A 21002-nucleotide genomic window follows, 5' to 3' on the forward strand; every position below is an offset into this window, starting at 1 on the left:
TATAAAGGATAATAGAAGTTCTGTAAATGCAACCTTTTTCTGAAAAGAAGCAACCAAAAATGGAGATAACATATGTAGTTTGAATTTCCAAACCAAACAGTTCAGAGGTCCTCCTCAGAAGAAATATAGAGTCTCAAGGGCAGTGTATATTTTGATTGCTTCGTCTTCTGAAAGTTGCAGTTAAGCTAAGGTCTATGATAAACTGAGAGAGAAAAGTTTAACGATGAACCCACAGAAGTCAATAAAAGCTTTCCTCTGCACTAGAAGCAGATCCAGTGCATACACCATTTATGAATTAAACAAATGGGTCCTAAAAACTTATGCTGGCTGCTTAGAAGATCAAGCACATAGAGGAATAAAGTCACATAAGCTGTTTCTGTGTGTAAAAAGGCTGTGGGTTACAGGATTAATTTTTTATACTATATCCCTATACCCTGGATAACCAACTAAGCCTTAACTTGTGGAATTGTAATAGCCATCTCATTGCTGAAGTCTGAAGGAAACCCAGAGGAAACTTAATAATATTAAAAGTTATTTTAAAGGGAGTTCACATTGGTTTGAAGGATATTTTGCTTCACACACAATATCCACCATTGTAAATTCAGAGAACCTATATTTAAATTCAGAAAAGCTTCACACACCTTTACAGTTCTCAATATATAAACACAATAGTATTCTTAAAATGTCCACCAGTAAAGCATTAATATTTTACAGATAAAATTAAAATTCTGAAAGTCATTGGAATGAAAAACAAAGAAAAATAGTAAAAATATTCCCTCTAGAAATGAAGGGAAATGTGGAACTTTGTGGTAAGAAGCTAGCTTGTCCACGTTGTTATGAATAGAGAATAGTGTATACAGTTTTTCATATCTGGCTTGCAACAGAAGATTGGAACATACAGAAATTAATGTTACTGAATTATTTAATAGTAACTCAAACACATGAAAAGAAGAATTAAAGGAACAAAATACTAAAAAGGCATTTTAAATGAAATCAGAAGCTTCAACAAATATATTTTTCCCTTGCAGTCAAAAAAGTAATTATCAAAATTGTTCAGAATATGTTGCCAATTACTCTGCTCCGTAACTGCTAACTTTCTCAGTTCTTCTCTTGCCTTTGCTGGGCTCTCTGTCACTGGAAACATCTTAAACCAATTTAAAGTGCTACACCTGAATAAACATGTTGTAAAAGTGTTTATGTATTGAAGTGGGTCAGTTCAAGGTATGGTATTTGGCTGGAACTTCTAATTTCTCTTTTTACTGCAAAAGGGCTGCCAGAAGGAGGAAGTCTGAGCTGAATTAATACATTTGTTACAGTGGAAGTAGAATGGAAACTACTTTAACCACAAATCAAACTGCCTCTTTCATTTATGCCAGTGATAGAGTTTTTTTAAGAAATATAGACTCTGGCATGCAGCCACTGTAAGTTTGTGTTTGAAAAAGAAACCTATATGCTTATTTCTATAAGGTTTACTCCTATGCTTGTTTGCAAGTTCTTTTTCAGGGTGATTGAGTTAACAGCATTATACGTTTGTGAGGCAGATGCTCCTTCATTGCCCACCTAACAAACATTTCCAGTGGGTTTGGAAGAGCCCTGGGGCACCCCAATGCCGCCCAGCACACGCGGTGCCAGTGCCCATACCTTCCTGCTTAAAGGACCTCTGTGTCCCCCACCCTGCACAGCTGCACAGCTTCACATGACACTGTCTCATTTTCTGACGGTTGAATGGCTCTGCATAATACACGTACGCACAAAAGTGTTTATGCTGCCAAAATAAATTCTGTTAAGAGCAAGGGTTTATTTGCTAAAATGTCACTGATGCAGTTTCAGTGACTTGTTTTGCTTTCCTTTCTTTCAGTGAGGTTTAGATCACATAATATAGTGAGGTTACCACACAGTCCTGACTGAACAAATATTTTAAAGAAATATGCACATCCCCTGGGAACAGAACCAGAGTCAATAATGTACATATTTCAAACTCTCTTCTCTTGAACGACTGAATGGCTTCCCACCTTTACTGGTGAATGAACATCAGTTTGAGTAACACTGCACAATATTTATTTTTAAAGGAGAATTATATTTATTATCTACACTTCTATTTGCTACTGATTTGCTTTGGGGATATTAGGTTCCAGGTCACACTGAAACGATTCAAAATTAGAAGACTGCATTACATTATCCCTTCTATAGAAAATAGACTTTAATGGGGCTCATTTATTTTTCAGTTCCATAGTTGTATGCATGAGACTGAATTAAAATGCTGTGGAATGAATAAGGTATATAGCACACAGAGACTGCAATTTTATGCAAGAACAAATTGTACCTGTAAAGCTGTTGAAACTTTTGCAAATGGTTGAGCTTTTTGTCTTTTTACGTTCTGTTCAACAAAACACAGATAGGACTCCTAATCATGTAAATTCAGGATTATAGCAAATTCCTTGCTATGAGTCAGTCAGCAGTTGAACTGCTGCTGTGGCTTAGGGAAGGGCAGAAGTTCACCTTTCAACTTGCAACTTCCATTGCTTTACAGGTCGAAGTATCAATGTTAAATCTGCTGGCCTGGTTGGAAGACATGGGCCTCAGTCAAAGCAACCATTCATGGTTGCATTCTTCAAGGCAAGTGAAGTGCTTTTCCGTTCTGTCCGAGCAGCCAACAATAAAAGGAAAAACCAGAACCGCAACAAATCCAGTAGTCAACAGGAGTCCTCTAGGATGCCAAGCATTGGGGGTAAGATGGAGCAATGATTTATTAGTCTTTTTATAGGAATTATGGGCACCTGCTCAAATGCAATGCAGTCACGACGGCTCAAAAAGATGCTGCTCACTGGATGAATTGTCAGAAATCATGTTCCCACTCCTCTTTTGTTATATTGGCCCTGGACACGGTCTACCTTCTGTAAGTCAGATCAGTTACATGCATCGTGGGCGCCAGGAAGGTGAAATGACCAAGTAGTTTAAGAAAGCTTGTGTCTGAACTTGAAACTAAGCCTACACAGTACTCAGCTGGATGATATCTTTGTTACATGTAACTAAAAAGTAGAGGGTAAAGAGAAGGATTGCACCCCTACTGCTTGTCTAGGAAGCCTCAGCAAAGGACGTTGTTTAGATTCTTGTTAAACTGCCTCCCAGCTGAAGAAGACAAGATGTAACACAAAAATCTCAATACTGGAAATGAGGAAGCTTAACCTATCTGAAAAATTGTAAGCTGTTTAGGAGTTCAGATCAGCTGACAAGTACTGCTGTAAATATACAATATATCCCTCAATGGAGTGAATTTAGTCCCTTACCTGAAAGGTACTGACAATAATGCACATGAAAATGTTCTTAATCACTTTAGAGCCTGGAATAAATTTTGCTCCAGTTTTTCCTGAAATGGTCCTTTCAGCTAAAGGTACAAAGTAACTTTCTAAATATTCTCACTTTTGAACAAACATTTCTACTTTTAGGGAAAAGGGTGTGAAAGTGTATCTTTCTAGAAGCATGATAGATTTAATAACAACATATCAAAACCTTAATATAAGTGCTGTTCTTAAACCCCATGGATGTCTACAAGTAGGGAAATCAGTATTTTGTGGAAGGAATTTAGCCTGGGAGTGTGGCTCATCTATTTGAGGAGAAGTGTTCTGTCTCAGAACCTTGACAGAGGCAGGCTAGAGACCACTCTAATACAATGCAAAAACCTTTCCCAGATCTTTTGCAGAAGGGTAATTTTACCATAACAACCAAAAACTACTACTGCATTGCTAAAGAAGTCAAAGAAATAACTTAAATAATTTTTCCTATTCCCTGGAAAAAGTCTGTTAACTTTGAGAGTCGCATTATTTTGGGTGAAGGGAAAATCATCTAAGTACATGGTACACACAAGATACCTAAATATAAATACCGCACTTTCATATTGAATCTTATGTATCTAGAGCATGAAAAAATGAGAATTGAACAGATTTCTTAGTCCTCATTGATTGTAGCTGGAAAGCTGAACACAAACTCCTTCCTGGTTTAAACTGGGAAAAACACAACCTTATCAAATGCTGGCAAGTTGCATTGACATAAGAATTACCTCAGGGAGAGTTGTCTGTAAGTCTCAAAATACTTTTCAACCTTGTCTGTGAATTCAGTTGTGCTCCAGACCTGTTGTAAAACAAGAAAAATCAGAATATCTCTAGTGAAATATGCATTATGAAACAAATTTTATCCTAATCTCTTTAAGGTCTACATAAGCACAGAGTAAATCACTACATATGTTGATCCATGGGCAGGTCTCTTTCAAAAGAGATTGCAGTTCAAGAAAACCATACTGTTTAAACAAGATCACATTAAGAAGCAATTACTCATGCAATTTCATCAGAGTCATTGACCACTGCCTGGAGAGGGCGGCAGCAAGATATGGGCAGGCTGGAAAAGACGGCAAAACTGAAGGTAGATGAGTGACCACAGCTTCACACAGCAACATCCTCTGCAGCAGAACTGCTTGGAGGTGTAGCTCCTGCACTGTGGCAAATCAGCTTCCATGTTCTTGCCTTGCATTTTGCCTCAACAACCCCCATGTCACAAATAACAAACTTCTTTTATTTGGGTGTCATTAATGATCGCTCACTGAACTTCTCACATTATAGGTGATCCAGAACACTTTTAATAACTATTGCAACAATACTCATCAACTGCTGTGGATGAGCATGCTGAAGGCTATGGATTCTATCCAGATGCTACCAGTGTGCGAAAACGACACACAGAAGAGAACATGTTCTAATTTCTCTGATCTTTGAGTCTTTTCAGAATATAGTCCCTCCATGTGGAGAGCCTGCTATCAGAGGCTCTATGCTCTGCTATGCTCTTTTTCTTCTCTTCACCAGTCCCAGGATCTGGGGGACATACTGCATCCTTTCAGGTTTGTGGGAGAAGGCTAATTGTCCAAGTTCTCTACAGCTTCAGTAATGAGCAGCACTTCAAAAGTATAATTCATCTCTTCATATTTAAACACAAAAGTTTTTGGGGAAAAAACCAAAGAATTGTGTCCATCCTCTTTCTCATGGAAGACTGTCAATAGACTGTATTCAATTCTCATTCACTCCTTGATGCAAGACATTTGACACAGTGATGGACAAAGATAATTTCGTGATGTAGGTCTTTTCATTTCTAAGCTTCTTCCATAATCTTGTAGCTATAGCATCTAAGACAGACACTGACAGTGAAAAACGCTCACTTACATAGCCAGAGGTAGTGTAGCCAGACCCAGACAGGTATGTTGTCATTCATATGTGGCAGACTTTGGATATTTCTCTATACATCAGTCTCAACTTTACCACAATCTTGTCTTCATTTTCTCCTTGCTTCTTTCTTCTTCATTTTCTCTTCCTTTTTTTCCCTTTTCTTTTTTCTTTTTCTTTTCTTTTTCCTTGTTTCCCTTTGCCCTTGCCTTTCGTCATCTTTCTTTTGCCTCTTGCCTTTTGTATTTTGCCTTCTTCTTTTTCCCTTCTTATTTTTTAAGTTCTTGAATTTCAGCAATTAGCTTTACTGTCTTCTCAGCATCTCAAAAAGGAAAGCCTCACTGGGCAACTCAGCTCTTCCCTTCCAAAGGACAAGACATTTTTAAAATTATTAATGAATTTTCACAAAATCACAGAATAGTTTAGTTTGGAAGAGACCTGGTATAGTGGAAAATCAGGGGAGTCCCTGTCCCTGGCAGGGGAGTTGGAATTAGATGATCTTTAAGGTCACTTCCAACTAACATTCTATGATTCTGTCATATACACAATCGCAATATGAAGAAAATAAAATCTTATGTATTGCTTATTATAACACCTGAGAAATTGGGGTCACAGGTTATCATCCCTCTGTTGCTAAGAACTTTGAGATGATATCAATGCAGTGCAAAGACAGACAGAATTAAGCTTAGCATTCAGGCTCTGCCTGCCTGCTATGCACAGAGGATGGAACTCTATTGTTTACCCAGTTTTATTTTTGTCAAACTGTAGATAAAAGAAAAAATAATTAAAACCCCAAAACCAAACCAAAACAGACAGGTTATTTACAAAGTATATAACATAGCTCTCCTCTGAAAAAAAGCTGGTTTAACTTTAATTTTTTTAACATTATCTAATAAGAGTTACAGTGTAATTGGCACTAGAGAATATCCACATTTAAATACTGAATAGTGACTTACACCAGGAAACTAAAAAATGAAGCTACATAATTTTTGTTTATATGGAGTGAAATAAAACCAGAAGACAACACTTAAGGCTGCATTTTGTGTATGTTATTGGTTGGTGTCACACTAACTAATTCAAAATAGTATGTATATAATAATATATAATTGTAATAATATGTATAAGCATGTTTTTATGTCTTTATTTCCCCTGGAAAAAAAATCTCATTAAATTTCTTATACATATATTTTATTGCCCTCCTTCCACAGCTATTTCTCCTATGTAGGGGTTTAGATTCCAACTGCAGTCCCTGAATAGCTGAGGAACAATGCTTTCTCAATCACAATAGCCTATGGTTTTGATTCTTGACAGAATAAGCATATGGGACTTGAAGCTACAGTATGTGAAATTGAATCCTTGGCACCAGATCTTATTATAAATGTCACATTTGATACTTACACGAAATGTTATATTACACACAACATTTGTCTTTCATGAAAGATAGAGTTCAAGGAAGGAATAGAGACCTTCCTGAGTCTCACTTTCTTTGTAGGTGAATGGATTAGATGGCTTACAGTCTGTACACACAGGCCATTTTATCAGGTGTTCTGGTGTGACCACACATCATTTGAACCTATATTCAAATGGCTCAGAATATCACAACAATGATGACATCTGTGCGATGACTTACATACGTATTATTCAGATTTTCTCCTTTAACTGTATGGACTTCTGCTACATCCTGGCAGTAAAACTTCTGTACATGTTCTTGAATATGAAAATGGCACTGCAGAGAAAACTGGCAAAAACACAATCTTCAGCTTTCATTTGTTTGCCTGCTTGTGTGCTATCTAAAACCATATCGTGACTTTCCTGACTTTCTCATGTTCATCTTTTCCACATTTTTCAGTCACAGTTTTTTTGCAAAGTGACTTGTATTCTATATGTATGAGTTTTAAATTCCCGCTAATTGCTGAGACAGAAAAGCTCAATATTGACCTTGTATGAGCACTGATGCCAGTGAAAATGAATGTATAGATCCTTGTGAAGAGTGACCAGTGATCTCAGTTCCATTTAAGTTCCTTTACTTTCAGCTACCCTCACTGTACTTCTAGAGTGTGTTCAGAACCCCTTAGATTATTACAGACAACTCAGCACAAGGTATGACTTAGGGATTTTGGTTGTAATAAAGGCATAAAGATTTTTGAAAACTTGTGATATCTTAGGGCATCCTGCCTCACTTCCAGTTGCTACTCCAAAAAGACACAGAACTCCCATGGGATGTGGGTGTATATTTTGACTCTGCATGCCCTGGGACAACTGAGAGTATCTGAGATGGCAACACATAACCAGCTATATGTGGAGATCCTTTAATGACTGTCATTAAAGGGCTAGGAAAATACCACAGGAAAGAATGCAGTGTTTGTCTTTAAAATTATGAGGATTTGAGGTGTTATAGCTTAGAAAGCCTAACTCAACATCCCTGATGCTTATTTAGTATTGCAAATGTACATATCTTGACTTGAGGACAGCTTTTGCCACAGTTTTGAGAGTCATATTGGGCTCATGTGTATTCAATAGAAAGTAGGTACATACCCTGTTTAAAAAATAAAGAAAAAGCCTATTCAAAGAGCATGTTAACAACAAGATAAAAATTTGTCTGTGTATTTTGAATGACATCTTGTCGAGTCTCTTCTGCATCATGTTCAGTCTGAGCTTTTATTGGTAACTTGGATGACTGAGCACTCCTCTCAGATCTCATACCCTCTGTGAACTTCCAGAGAACACATTCTGTTCTATTGTCCAAGTTACTAACAAAGATGTTAATACCAGTACTGATCCTTTAGGGACCCCCCTAGTCACCAGCTGCCATCTGGACTTTGTACCACTGATCCCAGCTATTTGGGCCCAGCAGTCTTGGTAAGCTTCCATCCATTATATTCTTACCTATCAAAGTTATTCATTGGTTTGATCAATTTGACTCAAGGAATACTAAGGGAGACCATATCCAAAACCTTCCTAAAAGTAATGGGAACAACACCCAGAGCTTTTCAAAAGCCCACAAAGCCAGTCAGATCATCACAGAAAACAGTCAGATTGGTTAGGCCCAGTTTGAACTAGTAAATTCATGCTGACTGTTCCCAAAACACCTTTTTGTTCTTTGTGTGCCTGGACAGTTTCCAGGAGAATTTGTTCCAAAGACTTCTCAGAAACTGAGGTTAAGCTGACTGGCTACCTTGAAGATGGGTGTGATATTTTCCATTTTGAATCATCAGAAATGTCTTTCAGTGTATGAATGCTCAAAAATGGCAGGAAGTGACTTTGCAGTGTTGGTCAGCTCATTCCCCACCCTGAAATTCATCCGTTCTGCTCACATGGACTCATGTATCTTCAAGTTGCTTAACTGATTCCTAACTCTATTACTGTGGGTAGAGCTTCAGCCACTAGGAACAGGGACTTGGGAGTCCTGAGGGCAAATCTTGCCAGTAAAAAACAAGACAAAGAAGTCATTGACTACGTCAACCTGTTCTGAGTCCTTGTAACTATGTCCTTTGCTCTACAGAACAACAAAGCTGTATTTTTCTTATGTTTTCTTTTTACTGTGAATGTACCTATAGAAGTGCTTCTTGTTGACTTTCACATCCCTCATGTTTCAAGTCCAGCTTCAACTTTCCTAACATCCATCCCTGCATACCCAGGCAATATTTTTATATTATTTCTGTGTAGTTTGTCCCAATTACACATTACTTTTGCTTCTTTTTTGAATTTGAGCTCAGTCAAGATTTTCCTAGTCAGCCACAGGGGATTTGTGCCATACTTGCTAGACTTGCAATGCGTTGCAGCACTGTTGTTGACGTCATCCCTCAGAACCATAACTCTACCATGGTTGCTGCAGCCCCATCATGCTACAGTTCTCATCAGCATCCTCATCCCCAATCTGTTCTTTTGATTTATATAACTACAAAAGACTCCTAAGGCTGACAAGGCAGAAATATATAAAAAAAAGTTTGGAAGCGGATCACTTGACAGTGTGGGTTTGCTGCAAAACTCCTATTCTGGGTTATACTACTAGAAAATAAGCCTGAAATAATATGAAACAACTATTTTACTTTATTTCACACTGTGTTTGGTTGTGACCATCACATCTTTGGAAAGACACAGAGAAGCTGAAGACAACCCAGAGAAGCAATGGTAGCAGAGGTCAGGATGGCTGACAAGAAGCACTTGGAAAATTTGCAGAAAAACTCCTCTAGACCATATATTTAGAAGAGTTTTCTGTAAGAATAGTGATGAACTACACAGATTAATTCATATACTGCAGAAGTTCCTTTCATTTTATGTGAAAAAGGAGTTTCTCTCTTAATTATCCTGAAATTTTTCAGAGACCTTCCCATTTCAGTCTCAAGTCTTACAATGTTAAAAAGAAATGTTCCTTAAAAAATTCTTTTCCTGAAACTGAAGGATTTGTTTCTTTTTCCATGTCGTCCTTGTTTGGGTTTTGTGGAGTTTTGTTTGTTTGTTTGCTCTTTCTTGTTGTTGTTTTTGTGAATTGTTTTGTGATTTTTTTTCCCAGAATGGTTATTTTGGTTCAAAAAAGTACCTTAAGAATTCTTGAATTGGAAACAGAGGAGACAGCCTGTACTCCCTGCTCTGTCACATACCTCACATATGGCATCACATGAATAGCTCTATAAACCAAGCTTGGGGACTAATGTGATGAAGGCATGACCCTGTTCCCTTCCTTTCCTGTTACTTAGGAGCAGAAAGGAGCAAGTGCTAGAATTTCTCCAGGAGTAAGGTTGTTGTGCAGAAGCATGTATGAAAGGTTCTCTGTGTCCTGTCCTGACACATCTCTGACAGTGAGCTTTCACTCCTTTAAATAACACCTGTTAGTCTAGTTGTTTACATTAGTATTACCAGCTGAAGATCAACAAGTGGTGAATATTTCCACAAAATATGGTAAAAATTAAGAAGTATAAAATGTGCTACTACGTGTTTAACTAAGAGACTTTTGGAAATTCCCTTGTTTCAGGACATTTTTTATTGTTGTTAATTCATCTTTTGGATTGAGCTGCTTTGTTTACCTGGCTATAAAAAACGTGCCAACCTACAGACGACTTCCCCATATTTTGGATCAGGCTCTCACTTGTCCTCTTTGATTACTTGTGTGGATATTATCAGAGGTGTTCCCCAGCTAGCCAGCAAATAGACATCTTGTAAACCTCTTTCCCCTAATGTTGTATGCATTGTACAGAATGTATGCCAGTGTACAGAAATTGTATCAGTCTGACTATGCTGCTGGATTTCCAGGTTTACATTGCCTTTACAACGAACCCTAGGAATATAAATTGTTGGTTTTCCTTTCCTTTATATAGCTTGGTCAGGATCTCAAAAATAGATAAAACTCCTCAGTTCTATCAATGCTTCCAAATAATTTATTAATGTTATTTACTTCCTGTAGATTATAACACAAGCGAGCAAAAGCAAGCATGTAAGAAACATGAACTTTATGTGAGTTTCCGAGACTTAGGATGGCAGGTAAGATGATAAATGCTCTTTCCCATCAGTTCAAACTGGGACAATCTATTTTGAAGTCTCCCATTATTTACACTCTGTTTTCTTTATGGAAATTAGTATTTCAGTGATGAGAGACAAATTCTTTAAATGTATTTTGTAACAAATCCTTATCAGCATTGCTATCAATATGACTTTACCTGTTTAGTTCTTCTCTCAAAGATATTGCATACATTAGCGGCTTTATAATTTGGATTCATTTACATAAAGATAAATTTGAACTACTGCTCAAGAGACCAAATGAAACCAAATGAAACCAAAATCCCCACACCAAGTAATGAAATGTTTTAAATTTTCATTAGTTCAGATTTAAACCTCCCTGGTTCAGTGCTGTCTACTGCAGGCCATAGAGACTTTGCTGGGGTAGGGTCCTTGGGGAAATAAATCTTGGATCACTACTCAGTGATCTTTGCAACACCATAACTAATTTTATATAATTTCTGAGGAAAACTCATCCTGCCATACAGTAACAAAAAAAAATATATACTTACAGTAAAAGGTCATGAAGTCAAAGGCAGTGCATTATGGGAAAAGAAAACAGAGATCAATCTAGAGTTTTTTTCCAGAAAGCAAGGAACTCTCTGTAAAGAAACAAGAAGGCCATCAGCAACCTATAAGTATTGCATATGTAGGTAAGAACTCTGGGATGGCTGTCTATGCCTTTCACATTTCTCTGAATCATTTAAAAACCACTCTCCAGGAGCAGAACAAGCCTATGAGGAGAAAAAGTATGCTACCTCCGTAGTGACAGCTCATCCTTTATGTATCCAGCTCAGATTCTCATATGGCCTCATTATCCTGTCTGATATTTTGTAGTATATTTATCCCCACAGCAGCCTGAAGAAGTAGGCAGAGGATGTTTTCCCAAGCCTGCAAAGCATAATTACTCTGTCCAGGGCCACAGAGCAGGCTTGTGGTATTGAACTCAGGCCACTGAACAAGTGAGCCATTGTCTCTAGATTACAGGGGTTTTTTTTCAGCTATCAAAAGTTTTAATTTTTTTTTTAAACAGTAAATTCTGGTATGCTCCAAGATATGCCAGGCTCTCAGATCAGTGGCCATAGTGCCCAAGGTAGCCATAGAAAAAAGAAAATCTATTTTTAACACAAAAACTACTATAAGAGTTAAAAGTTTCTGCTAGAAAGCCAGAGCTACACTGTACAATATCTGATCAGTGAAACCCAGAGTGAAATAAGATACAAAAAAAAAAAGATACAAATCCCAAGAAGTAGCTACTTGATCCTCTCTGGCCTTCCTGCAGCACCTCCATTACCTGGCAAAGGAGGAATTCAGCAAACTAAACACAGAGCTTTCATTAACATTTTTAAATATTTTCCCTCTTGTGGTCTTTTGCCCATGCTGTGTTGCCTGAAATACTGAAAATGTATGATTCATTGACATGCCAACAGGTAATCACTAGCAACCTTCAGTCTCACGCAATAATACAGTTAACAGTATTGAGTAAGCTGAAGAAGGAGAATGCATTTTAATTACTTTTGTTGCACCAAGAAGTGCTCAAGATTTTTAGCCTGGAAGGGAAAGTATTCTGCAAATATTTTTTAATCTTTAATCTCCCTTATAGCCTCATTAGTTGGTATTCGGTACAGATTTTTAAGTTCAATTTAGTTTTCATCTCAATTTTCATGAACAAAGCAAGTATTTTTTTTTTAAAAAAAACATTGTTTGTTCAAAAGATTAATTAACCCATTCATTTCACATGCCACCTTCTGAAGTTCATTTTCTCATTGAGCAAGTCTTAGTTTGATATAGTTATAAATTCCCTGAGCAAGATAATATAATGAGTGGATTTATTTGTTCTTGTTTTAGGATTGGATTATTGCACCGGAGGGCTATGCTGCGTTTTACTGTGATGGAGAGTGTTCTTTCCCCCTCAATGCCCACATGAATGCAACAAACCATGCCATTGTTCAGACTCTGGTATGCCTCTGACTGTGTTATAGTTGCCTCTGCTTCAGTTGTTTGTGTCTTTGCTTAGAGTCTGACTCTTCTGTTTACCACTACTGAATTTTGATTATTTCTGGGTAAATCATAGCTCATTTTGAAAACCTGCTTTAGTGATTTTGTTGGAGAGAGGATGAGCTGCTCAGAGTGGCCTGTGGGGTAGGCTTCACCTCCATTTCACGCATGCAATAGCACATGAGAAGACTGTGTTATATTACTGGAGAATTGTGTAGACAGGAAGCAAAGGGGCCCCCTGGTCTGACTTCCAAGAGTTTTTGCAGCTTATTGAAGCTCAGTGTTAACATCTACATGTTATACCTTCCAGAAATGATGACACTTGGCCACTTTGTGGACCTCTGTTGTCAACTGCTGGCAGAGATTCTTACACTGTAATTTAATGTGAAGCTTTGCAAACAGATGCATTTGCATGTAAGAAATTGTGTTCAGTCATGCCTGGCTTACAAATGCAATTTAAAAATAAGTGTGTTTGGATCTGTTGCTCTGCCTGGTACATGTAAAAGGGGATTTGCAGCCAGCTTTCTGCCTCTGCTAATTCTTATGTTAGTCCTGTGCCTCAGCTGGAGCAGCCAAAAAGATGATCTTAGTTGAGGCAGCTGGCTAGGCCTCCTCTACCCCAGCAGCATTCAGCTACAGAAATCATGATCTTTAGACTATGACTAAATGTAATGTTGTGAGGTCAAAGTCTGGTCAGTCTGGTCAAAAACTGATTTTTCCCCTGTGCCAGCTGAAGAACTGACTCTGAATAGCACTGGTATTAGCAGAATGATTTTAAGAAGTAGAGGAATGAGAAATTATACACAAGGAGGGAGCAACAGCATGAAATGAGAACAGGAAAGGGTTGCCATCCCCAGTTAGTTTCTGGAAAGACCAAGGCATTCAACTTCGATTAGAGAACCATGAATTTAAGGTTCCCTTTGATTTAAACTGATAATGGTAAGGTATCCTGACCATCAGATTATGCTGATGAGTCTGTCCATGGATAGTGATCTTTTTCTTTTATTTACACATTAAAAATATGGACCTGAAAAACCTTTTCCCCTTGAGAAATGAGTGGAGTTACTACCTGGGATACTGGCCCCAACATCCCCCTCAAATTTAAACCCCACATCAAAAACCAACCCAAAACCAAACAAGCAAACAAACAAGAATGAAGTTTGATTTCTTTCTGATAGAAAACAAATTCTGTTTGTGAAATTTGCCAAGAATTTCTACGTGAGAGAGACATTTTTAAAAACCCAGCATGTGCTGAGACATTTTCCCTTCCATTCAACTTTTCATTTACCTTCTCCAAGGCCAGTTACCAATGCAACATTATTCCTCTATACTAGAATTCGACTCAGCAAGATTTACAAAAAGAGGGGAAAATGTCAGAGGCTGAAAATACGTAGAAGTGTGTTAAGGGGTTCAGGTGAAAGGGAACAGAAAATGCCAGCTGGCAAGGAATATAGCAATATGCTTAGAAGACAATGAAGAACAGAATATCTGCAATCCTGAGCTGAAAAGACGCAGGTCAGCAAAGCAATAGTTTAGCATTATGCAAACATTGTCCAGAAAAGTTGCCAATATCGCTGAGATCCCCAGGTTAGAGCTCCCTCTTGCAATTATGGACTGTTAAATAAGAGTTGGCCCAGTGCTACTTTCTCGTGTGTCTTTCCTGTCCAAAAGTGGTTATTTTCCCATTGTTAAGAAATGTGTGTAGTTTGTCCTATTTTTTAAATTGGATACTTAATTTTCCCCCTTTTTATGGCCATTTTGGAATTGTGTGTCTCCCTCTGCATGTACTGTACATGCATTCAGTTGTGCAGCCAAAAAATCATGAGGCTAATTAAATTTTAGCTGTACATAAATTAGATGAGATAACAGTAGTTGAATGCTTTCTGGTTTAAATTATACAAAATTCAGATTTACACAAGGTGTGCCATATGGGGATGGCTTGGGAAGCAATTATTCATACGCTCCACCCTAATCCAAATGCAGTCATCTCCCGGCCATACTGATTACACCATTCTGAAAAAGCCTACTCTTTGGGCTGGGAAGTGATTGTTCCTTGGTACCCCTCCAAACTTTACTGCTTCTTTTTTATTTTCTTTTGTAACAAAAAATAGGAGAAACTGGGCCAGTACCTCACTCTCTCTCTCTTGTTTTTCTGCAAGTGAACTCAGGCAAACAGAGAATACAGATGCATATAAATGAAAGATAGGGTGCATTTAATGAGCTCTATAAACTGTCTTCTCCTCTCCTGCTTTCCATTACCCTCAGAACAGGCACAGGGGTAGCATTGACTTCCTGGTCATGCAAGGCAGTGGATCATCAGGTCGACTTGCACTGAATTTGGGGTAAACTCTTGAAAATGCTGTGGACATCACTTCCACGGGGGTATTGTGGGGCCACGGATCTTCCATCAGGGGTGGCAGGGGCTGGTGGGACCAGGATTTGTGGCAGGACAAACATCTGCCTAGGTGAAGCACAATAATTTTTTTCTCCAGTGCTTTGCTATTCATTTGTTAAATAGTTTTTAAATGTGTGCCCAAACTGTTACAAAACTGCTGCTTCAGGATTTATTATTACACATTTCAAAAGACCTTCTCATGGTAACTGTTATGTAAAACAGTCTATCGTTTCCTGATAGACTGTTCTCTGTTGTCTGGCAAAGGCTCTGGCTTTATATCACTGCAAGACAGATGGCTCTAACTGATTTACAAAGACTTAACATACAAATGAAACCTATTACTGCTGAAGTCTTCATCCATGCCTTAATAATCTCTTGCCCTCTCTATTACAACTCCCTCTTCTCTGGCCTCCCCAGTTTCCAAGTCTTCAGCATGTGTAGAATATTACATCCAACCTTCTTTCAAGTACAAAGAACTTGTATTTCCCCCATTTTATTTCCACTAGATCTTGTTTGTTCTGGGACACTTTTCAAAACTCTTTTCTTTCTCTTTAACCTTTCATTGATATATTTCAGCCTGGTGAACATGAAGACTTGTCTGCTTCAGCCCCTCCCCAAACATTCTGTCCAGCTGGCACCCACCTTATAAACTGATTTTTAATCCAGTGGAAGTAGAATTGGATCCACTGGTACCTAGATTAAGACCTTAAAATGCACTCATACTGTCTGAGACCCCACATCCTACCATTTCATAGGCTGAAAACAGTGTCTTTATGAGGCTTTGCCTGCACAGCCTTTGCTGTCTGCACCGGATTTTCCTCCACACGCAGCCCCCAAGACAGGCAAGTGTTTTAGCACATGCTGGGGTCCTGGTGAGACCTGGGGCTTGAGCTTTGCTTCATATTATGCCCTGGCCTCAGTAAAGATGGTACAGACAATATGTTTAAATGTTTTCCTGAGCAGCCACCTAACCCCAATTCTTCTCTAAATTTCATCTGAAAACCAACTTTCTGTCTTGGCTGCTTCTCCTCATTTATCTCTGCATCTACTTTTATTGTATAACTCTGCCCGTGCAATTGAAATCAGAGAAATGTGCTGGAGGTAAGCTGTGCTTTAAAGTTGCTAACCGAGGAAAATTTGTGACCACAGCCCTCGCTGAATTGCAAAGACATGTTTTGCACTGACATTGTCCTTGTACCTCTCTGTTTGATATATGAGCTATGTATTCATCTGTCTTTCAGGTTCACTTGATGTTCCCTGATCACGTACCAAAGCCATGCTGTGCACCAACAAAACTGAACGCAATCTCCGTGCTCTACTTTGATGACAGTTCCAATGTTATTTTAAAAAAATACAGGAATATGGTGGTGCGTTCATGTGGCTGCCACTAAAATAAAAAAATAATCTAAAGCAGAGGGTTTTATTCAAAATTGTAATAAAGTCAAGATATGAGCCTTGCTGATGAAAAGGCAGGCCTAAATTTATTCCATTTCATGTCATCTCTCATTTAATTGTACAGTATAATGTATATAGTAGCTTTTATTTATTTAAAAGTATATAGTTTCTTTTGTATGAGCAAAATTTCAGAACCATTTATTTAATGGGTCACCTCACTATGCAATAGAAGTTCACAAATTAATTTTTCAATTGACCATGCTGAAATCTGCTTTATCCCATTCCAATATTGTAAAGTAAAGCCTTTTTGTATAGAATTTTTTTAAACTAGAAACTCCAGAACTTCTGTAACTGCTTTGTATTGTTAGAGGAACTAAAATGCATTTGGTCATATTGTGCCAATGAAAACTGTGGCAAGATATTTCTTTAGAAAAAGGCACAGGAGGAAAAAAACTAAACAAAACTTCTTGGCTGAACATATTTTTTCTTTTAGAAGTTCTGCTCCATTAGAAAAAGTGAAATGTTGAACCATGCTTAAGTAAATAAATAGCAGGTAAAAAATAGAAGTGAAAAAATTGCACATAATTGTTATAACTATTTTCTTTAACAAGATGAGTGTAACTGGAGGAGTATGTTACTTTTTGGCCTGTGTGATGAAGAGTTTGTAAAAGGCTCCAGGCTTCAGAAATCCCGTGTAGACAGACTTGCCTCTATCTATGACTTTCCAAGTTAACACTAAAAATTGAACTACAACATTCTTACCTCAAATCATATCAGTTTGTTATCTACTACACTGCTCTGGCAGGTATCTTTTTAATAGTGTAAACCAAGCCAAAATCAAACAAAAGCCTTCCCATTACATACACAAGTTACTATACACACAAAGTATACAGAATACAGGGTATGGAAGTGCTTTGCTTTATTTAGCTCCCACTTCTGGATGTGTTTTATGAGTGTGCAAGGGAAGGTACATGGGATGCAGCAGCTGTCACTTGTTTAATCAAAAATCTTATCCCCAGTGGTGGCTGTTTTCAGGAAAAGATAAAAAACATCTTTCATAAGAAGGTGCAGCCTACTTTCAGTCCCATCTGCTTTTCTATCAGGTGGGGATTGATTTAAATAATGAGACTTAATAAGGGATTTTTTTCCTTTTATTTAGCATTAATTATTGCAATTTTGATAGTTCTTAAATCCATATAAATAACTTTTTAATCCCACCAAATTTCGGCCCGAAGTTAAATCCTTTGGCTGTGAATTACACAACAAATTTCAGATTACCATTCCCACCACCACTACACATATGTTTATTTTGAGTTAATTACATTTAATGTCTTTGGGTATCCCTTTATTTTAGTGTTATGAAAATGGGAAAATAGAAATGTTTTTCTCTCTATTACATGGCTAATTATAACATATGCTTTTATCATGAATTGCCTTCATTAAAAATGCTTCCTTTAAACAATTCTCAAAGAGTTGCTAAAAATGGATAGAATTTATAAGTTTCTTCTTAGTATATTCACGTAAACTCTGACTTCTCTGGTTATTTAAAACATATCTCAGAAAACTCAGATGATTACAGACTGATAAAATCAGCATGTGTGTGTGACTGTGTATGCATGTGAATAGGCAGCTGTCATTTTTGCAGAAACTAATTTATTTTATCTTGCTATTGGAGTAATACATAAATCCTTTCTATGCATACACTCAATTAAAAAAAATTTATCAGTTCTGATTTCAGCCTTGGGAACTCTTTCCCCTTAATAGAACAGTATCATTTTACACTCCCATCTGTATTTTATACTGACATTACCTACATATCTACATTTAGTTGCAGTTCATGCACAAGAGTGTATAGGAAAATAGGTCTCCATCTGAATTACCTTCTTAGAAAAGTTAAAGTCCTCTGGGTTTTTTAAAAAAATTACTGGTTTTTTGTATAAATTGGGTAGGTGGTTATGCTTTTTTTGAATTCAATTTATTCTAAAGGGAATTTGATGGATCCTAAATTTTGGGTACATTAAGTAATATATTTTTAAATAATGGTGTACCATTTTGAGACTAAGAAGCTGAAGATTATTGTTATATTATTCTTTAAAATATACTGTCAGAATATATTTCTATATTTTGAGACATAATAAACCTGTAATAATATTTTCCTCTGCTGTGGCTTTGCTTTTTAGACACATGACAAAATGACACTGACTTGATGTATCCTTTTAAAAGGAAAAGCAGATAACCAATGGTTATGGACAGCTTTTTTTATAGTTCATTTTTAGTACAAACATTTTGCAAAATTACTCTTATTTTGTTGTTTCTTAAACAGCAGATGGTGAACCATCTACACTACTAATAAAAATCATGCCTTCAAATCATACCTCCAAGTGCTAGTACTCTCCTCAAAATACTCTAGAGAGGAGAAATGTTTTCTAAAATTCCCTATAAATCCATAACTGGTCATTCCTCTGGTTGAAATGAAGGATAGGGGCAGCAAACATTCTGCAGGCTCTGGAGAAGTAAATAAATACATGTTTTCTTGTAAACTTGTTCAGGTAAGATATTCTTCAGTAGCACCTACTAATGGAAGACCTTTTGTTCTTTTGCTTGGTCCTATCAAATATCTGTTATTTTATATATATTCATGCATAATACATATACACTTGGATTTAATGCAATGGGTACATAATTATATGAAAATATACCCTTATCTGTAGATGCATCTATTCCTCTAGTCATGAAGACTATTCCGTTATCATTTAGGACACGAGCTTTATTTTTTTTCAAGCTGTTCAAGTTTTTGGAATCCTTAACAGTGGGAACCTCAATGGCTGAAAGCCAAAAACACCCAGTAGAAGTCCAGTACAGAATCAGTGTTTCAAAGCTGTCTGGTAGCTGACAACATAGCAATGTATCGGATTAGTGCAAAGCCCAGCTAGAGACATCTTGGAGAGTCGTTGGTGTGGATGTCTTCAAACAAAGTGATGATCATACTTCATTCCATGGTGCATCTGTCTGAAAGGTTGTTTGGACTGATACGCCCTTAATAGTGCCATGACTTGTCCTTCTGCAGTGGTCTGTGTAGGTAAATATGTATTTGTGAGAGGGATTAGGTAGGGAGTGAAAATGGAGCCACACGAGGAGTCTGGGTATCTCTAGGAATAAGACACCAGTCCTTTTTAGCTGCACATGACAGTGCAAATGTTTGGTTTGCATACTGGGACATATAACGCTATAGAACAGTACTTAGTCTTTAGATTATGTGAATCAATTGTCAGACCATTTGGGGCCTCATTTTGGTAAATGGTAGATCCATGAGTGGTGTGAGTTACATCTATGCTGTAGACACCTTAACTGAGACTTTCTTTAGGGACAATATAGAGAAGTTGCATTTTGGATTGCAATTCACCTATTTCTCTCCAAAGACCAGAGAGTAGTTTTAGGACAGTGACTCTGCTTAGACCTTGTTTGAGCAACTGCAGTCAGTGACAATCCCTGACACCTTAAAAATAACATTACATTGTTGAAAAAGTTTTACTCAGATGTTTATTTTGTATGTGAAGCTTTGAGAAATCTTTTGTTATCATGATGGGATGTCACACTTCTGCTCTGGAATATAATTTTCTCTACCATTTACTTGGGAAAGGTTGAATTGCTGACTGTGTTTTTCTTGTGTTTTGTTTTGGTTAGTTGTTGGGTTTTGGGCTTTTTTGTCAATTCCTCTTTTGGAAAAGTTTCACGATAAATTGAATTTGAGTCAAGGATTGTTAAAAAAAAAATGGTTTAGGCTTGTACTCATAAGACTCTGAATTGTTTCAGCAATAACAAGAGCATTCTATTTACCAGGACCTTAAAACTGTGTTATTTGCAGTCTCCTCAGCTTTTTTGCTAACACATTCAGCTGTGTAGAGGGAGAATCTGACATGTGGTGCCTGAATGACAAACCAGCCACATGTGAATTATACAGCATTATCTTTTACTATCTCATCTGAAGTCACAGAACTTGCAAAATGTGATTTACAATGTGTTACTGAATTCTTACTCACAGGGCTTGAGCAAGAGCTTGATTAAAAACAAAAGAAAACTGAACTAAATAATTCAACAAAAAACAGTTAGAGGAGGTTTTCTGGCCATCTTAATTCAAATAAATCAGCACCAAACATGGTATACGAGGGGGTCATGAATCTCATGTGAATTAAATGGGCCTTTTGTATTCTGTTTTCCACATTTATAATACATGACAGAGACACTTCTCCCAACTGCTATATTTCCAGCTAAATACTTTCTGTTCTTTTCCCATTTTTGCTTCCAATAGGCACCACTGATTATTCTTATTAATATGAATGAATATTTTCATTGCTTTAGCAGATGTTAATGCTTTATTAAAGAAGTATGTGTTATTAGTATTGCTAAGCATTATGTGTACAGAAAAGTGGACAGGCTTGGCAAAGAGAAGAGCAGATGAGAGGCAGTATAGGGAAGACAACCAGACCTGCAGTGTCCCAGTGTTCTAAACCCTGTTG

General features: G+C 37.3%; 1 protein-coding gene across 2 annotated transcripts in view; it reads left to right on the forward strand.

Annotated features, from left to right (window-relative positions):
- BMP5 (bone morphogenetic protein 5) overlaps positions 1 to 16481 on the forward strand; it is a gene marked incomplete at both ends in the record, with an annotated part of 54664 nt that extends 38183 nt beyond the window's left edge. The window contains 4 exons of one of the 2 annotated variants that reach the window (XM_082302389.1): positions 2531 to 2728; positions 10606 to 10682; positions 12546 to 12656; positions 16332 to 16481. In XM_082302389.1, the coding sequence (XP_082158515.1) occupies positions 2531 to 2728; positions 10606 to 10682; positions 12546 to 12656; positions 16332 to 16481 (536 nt within the window). The remainder of the gene's footprint in view (positions 1 to 2530; positions 2729 to 10605; positions 10683 to 12545; positions 12657 to 16331) is intronic. The other variant, XM_082302390.1, reaches the window with a different exon arrangement.
- Positions 16482 to 21002: the final 4521 nt, after the last annotated feature.

The sequence above is a fragment of the Coloeus monedula genome (assembly GCF_965178545.1).
Source record: "Coloeus monedula genome assembly, chromosome: 2".
Classification (NCBI taxonomy): domain Eukaryota; kingdom Metazoa; phylum Chordata; class Aves; order Passeriformes; family Corvidae; genus Coloeus; species Coloeus monedula.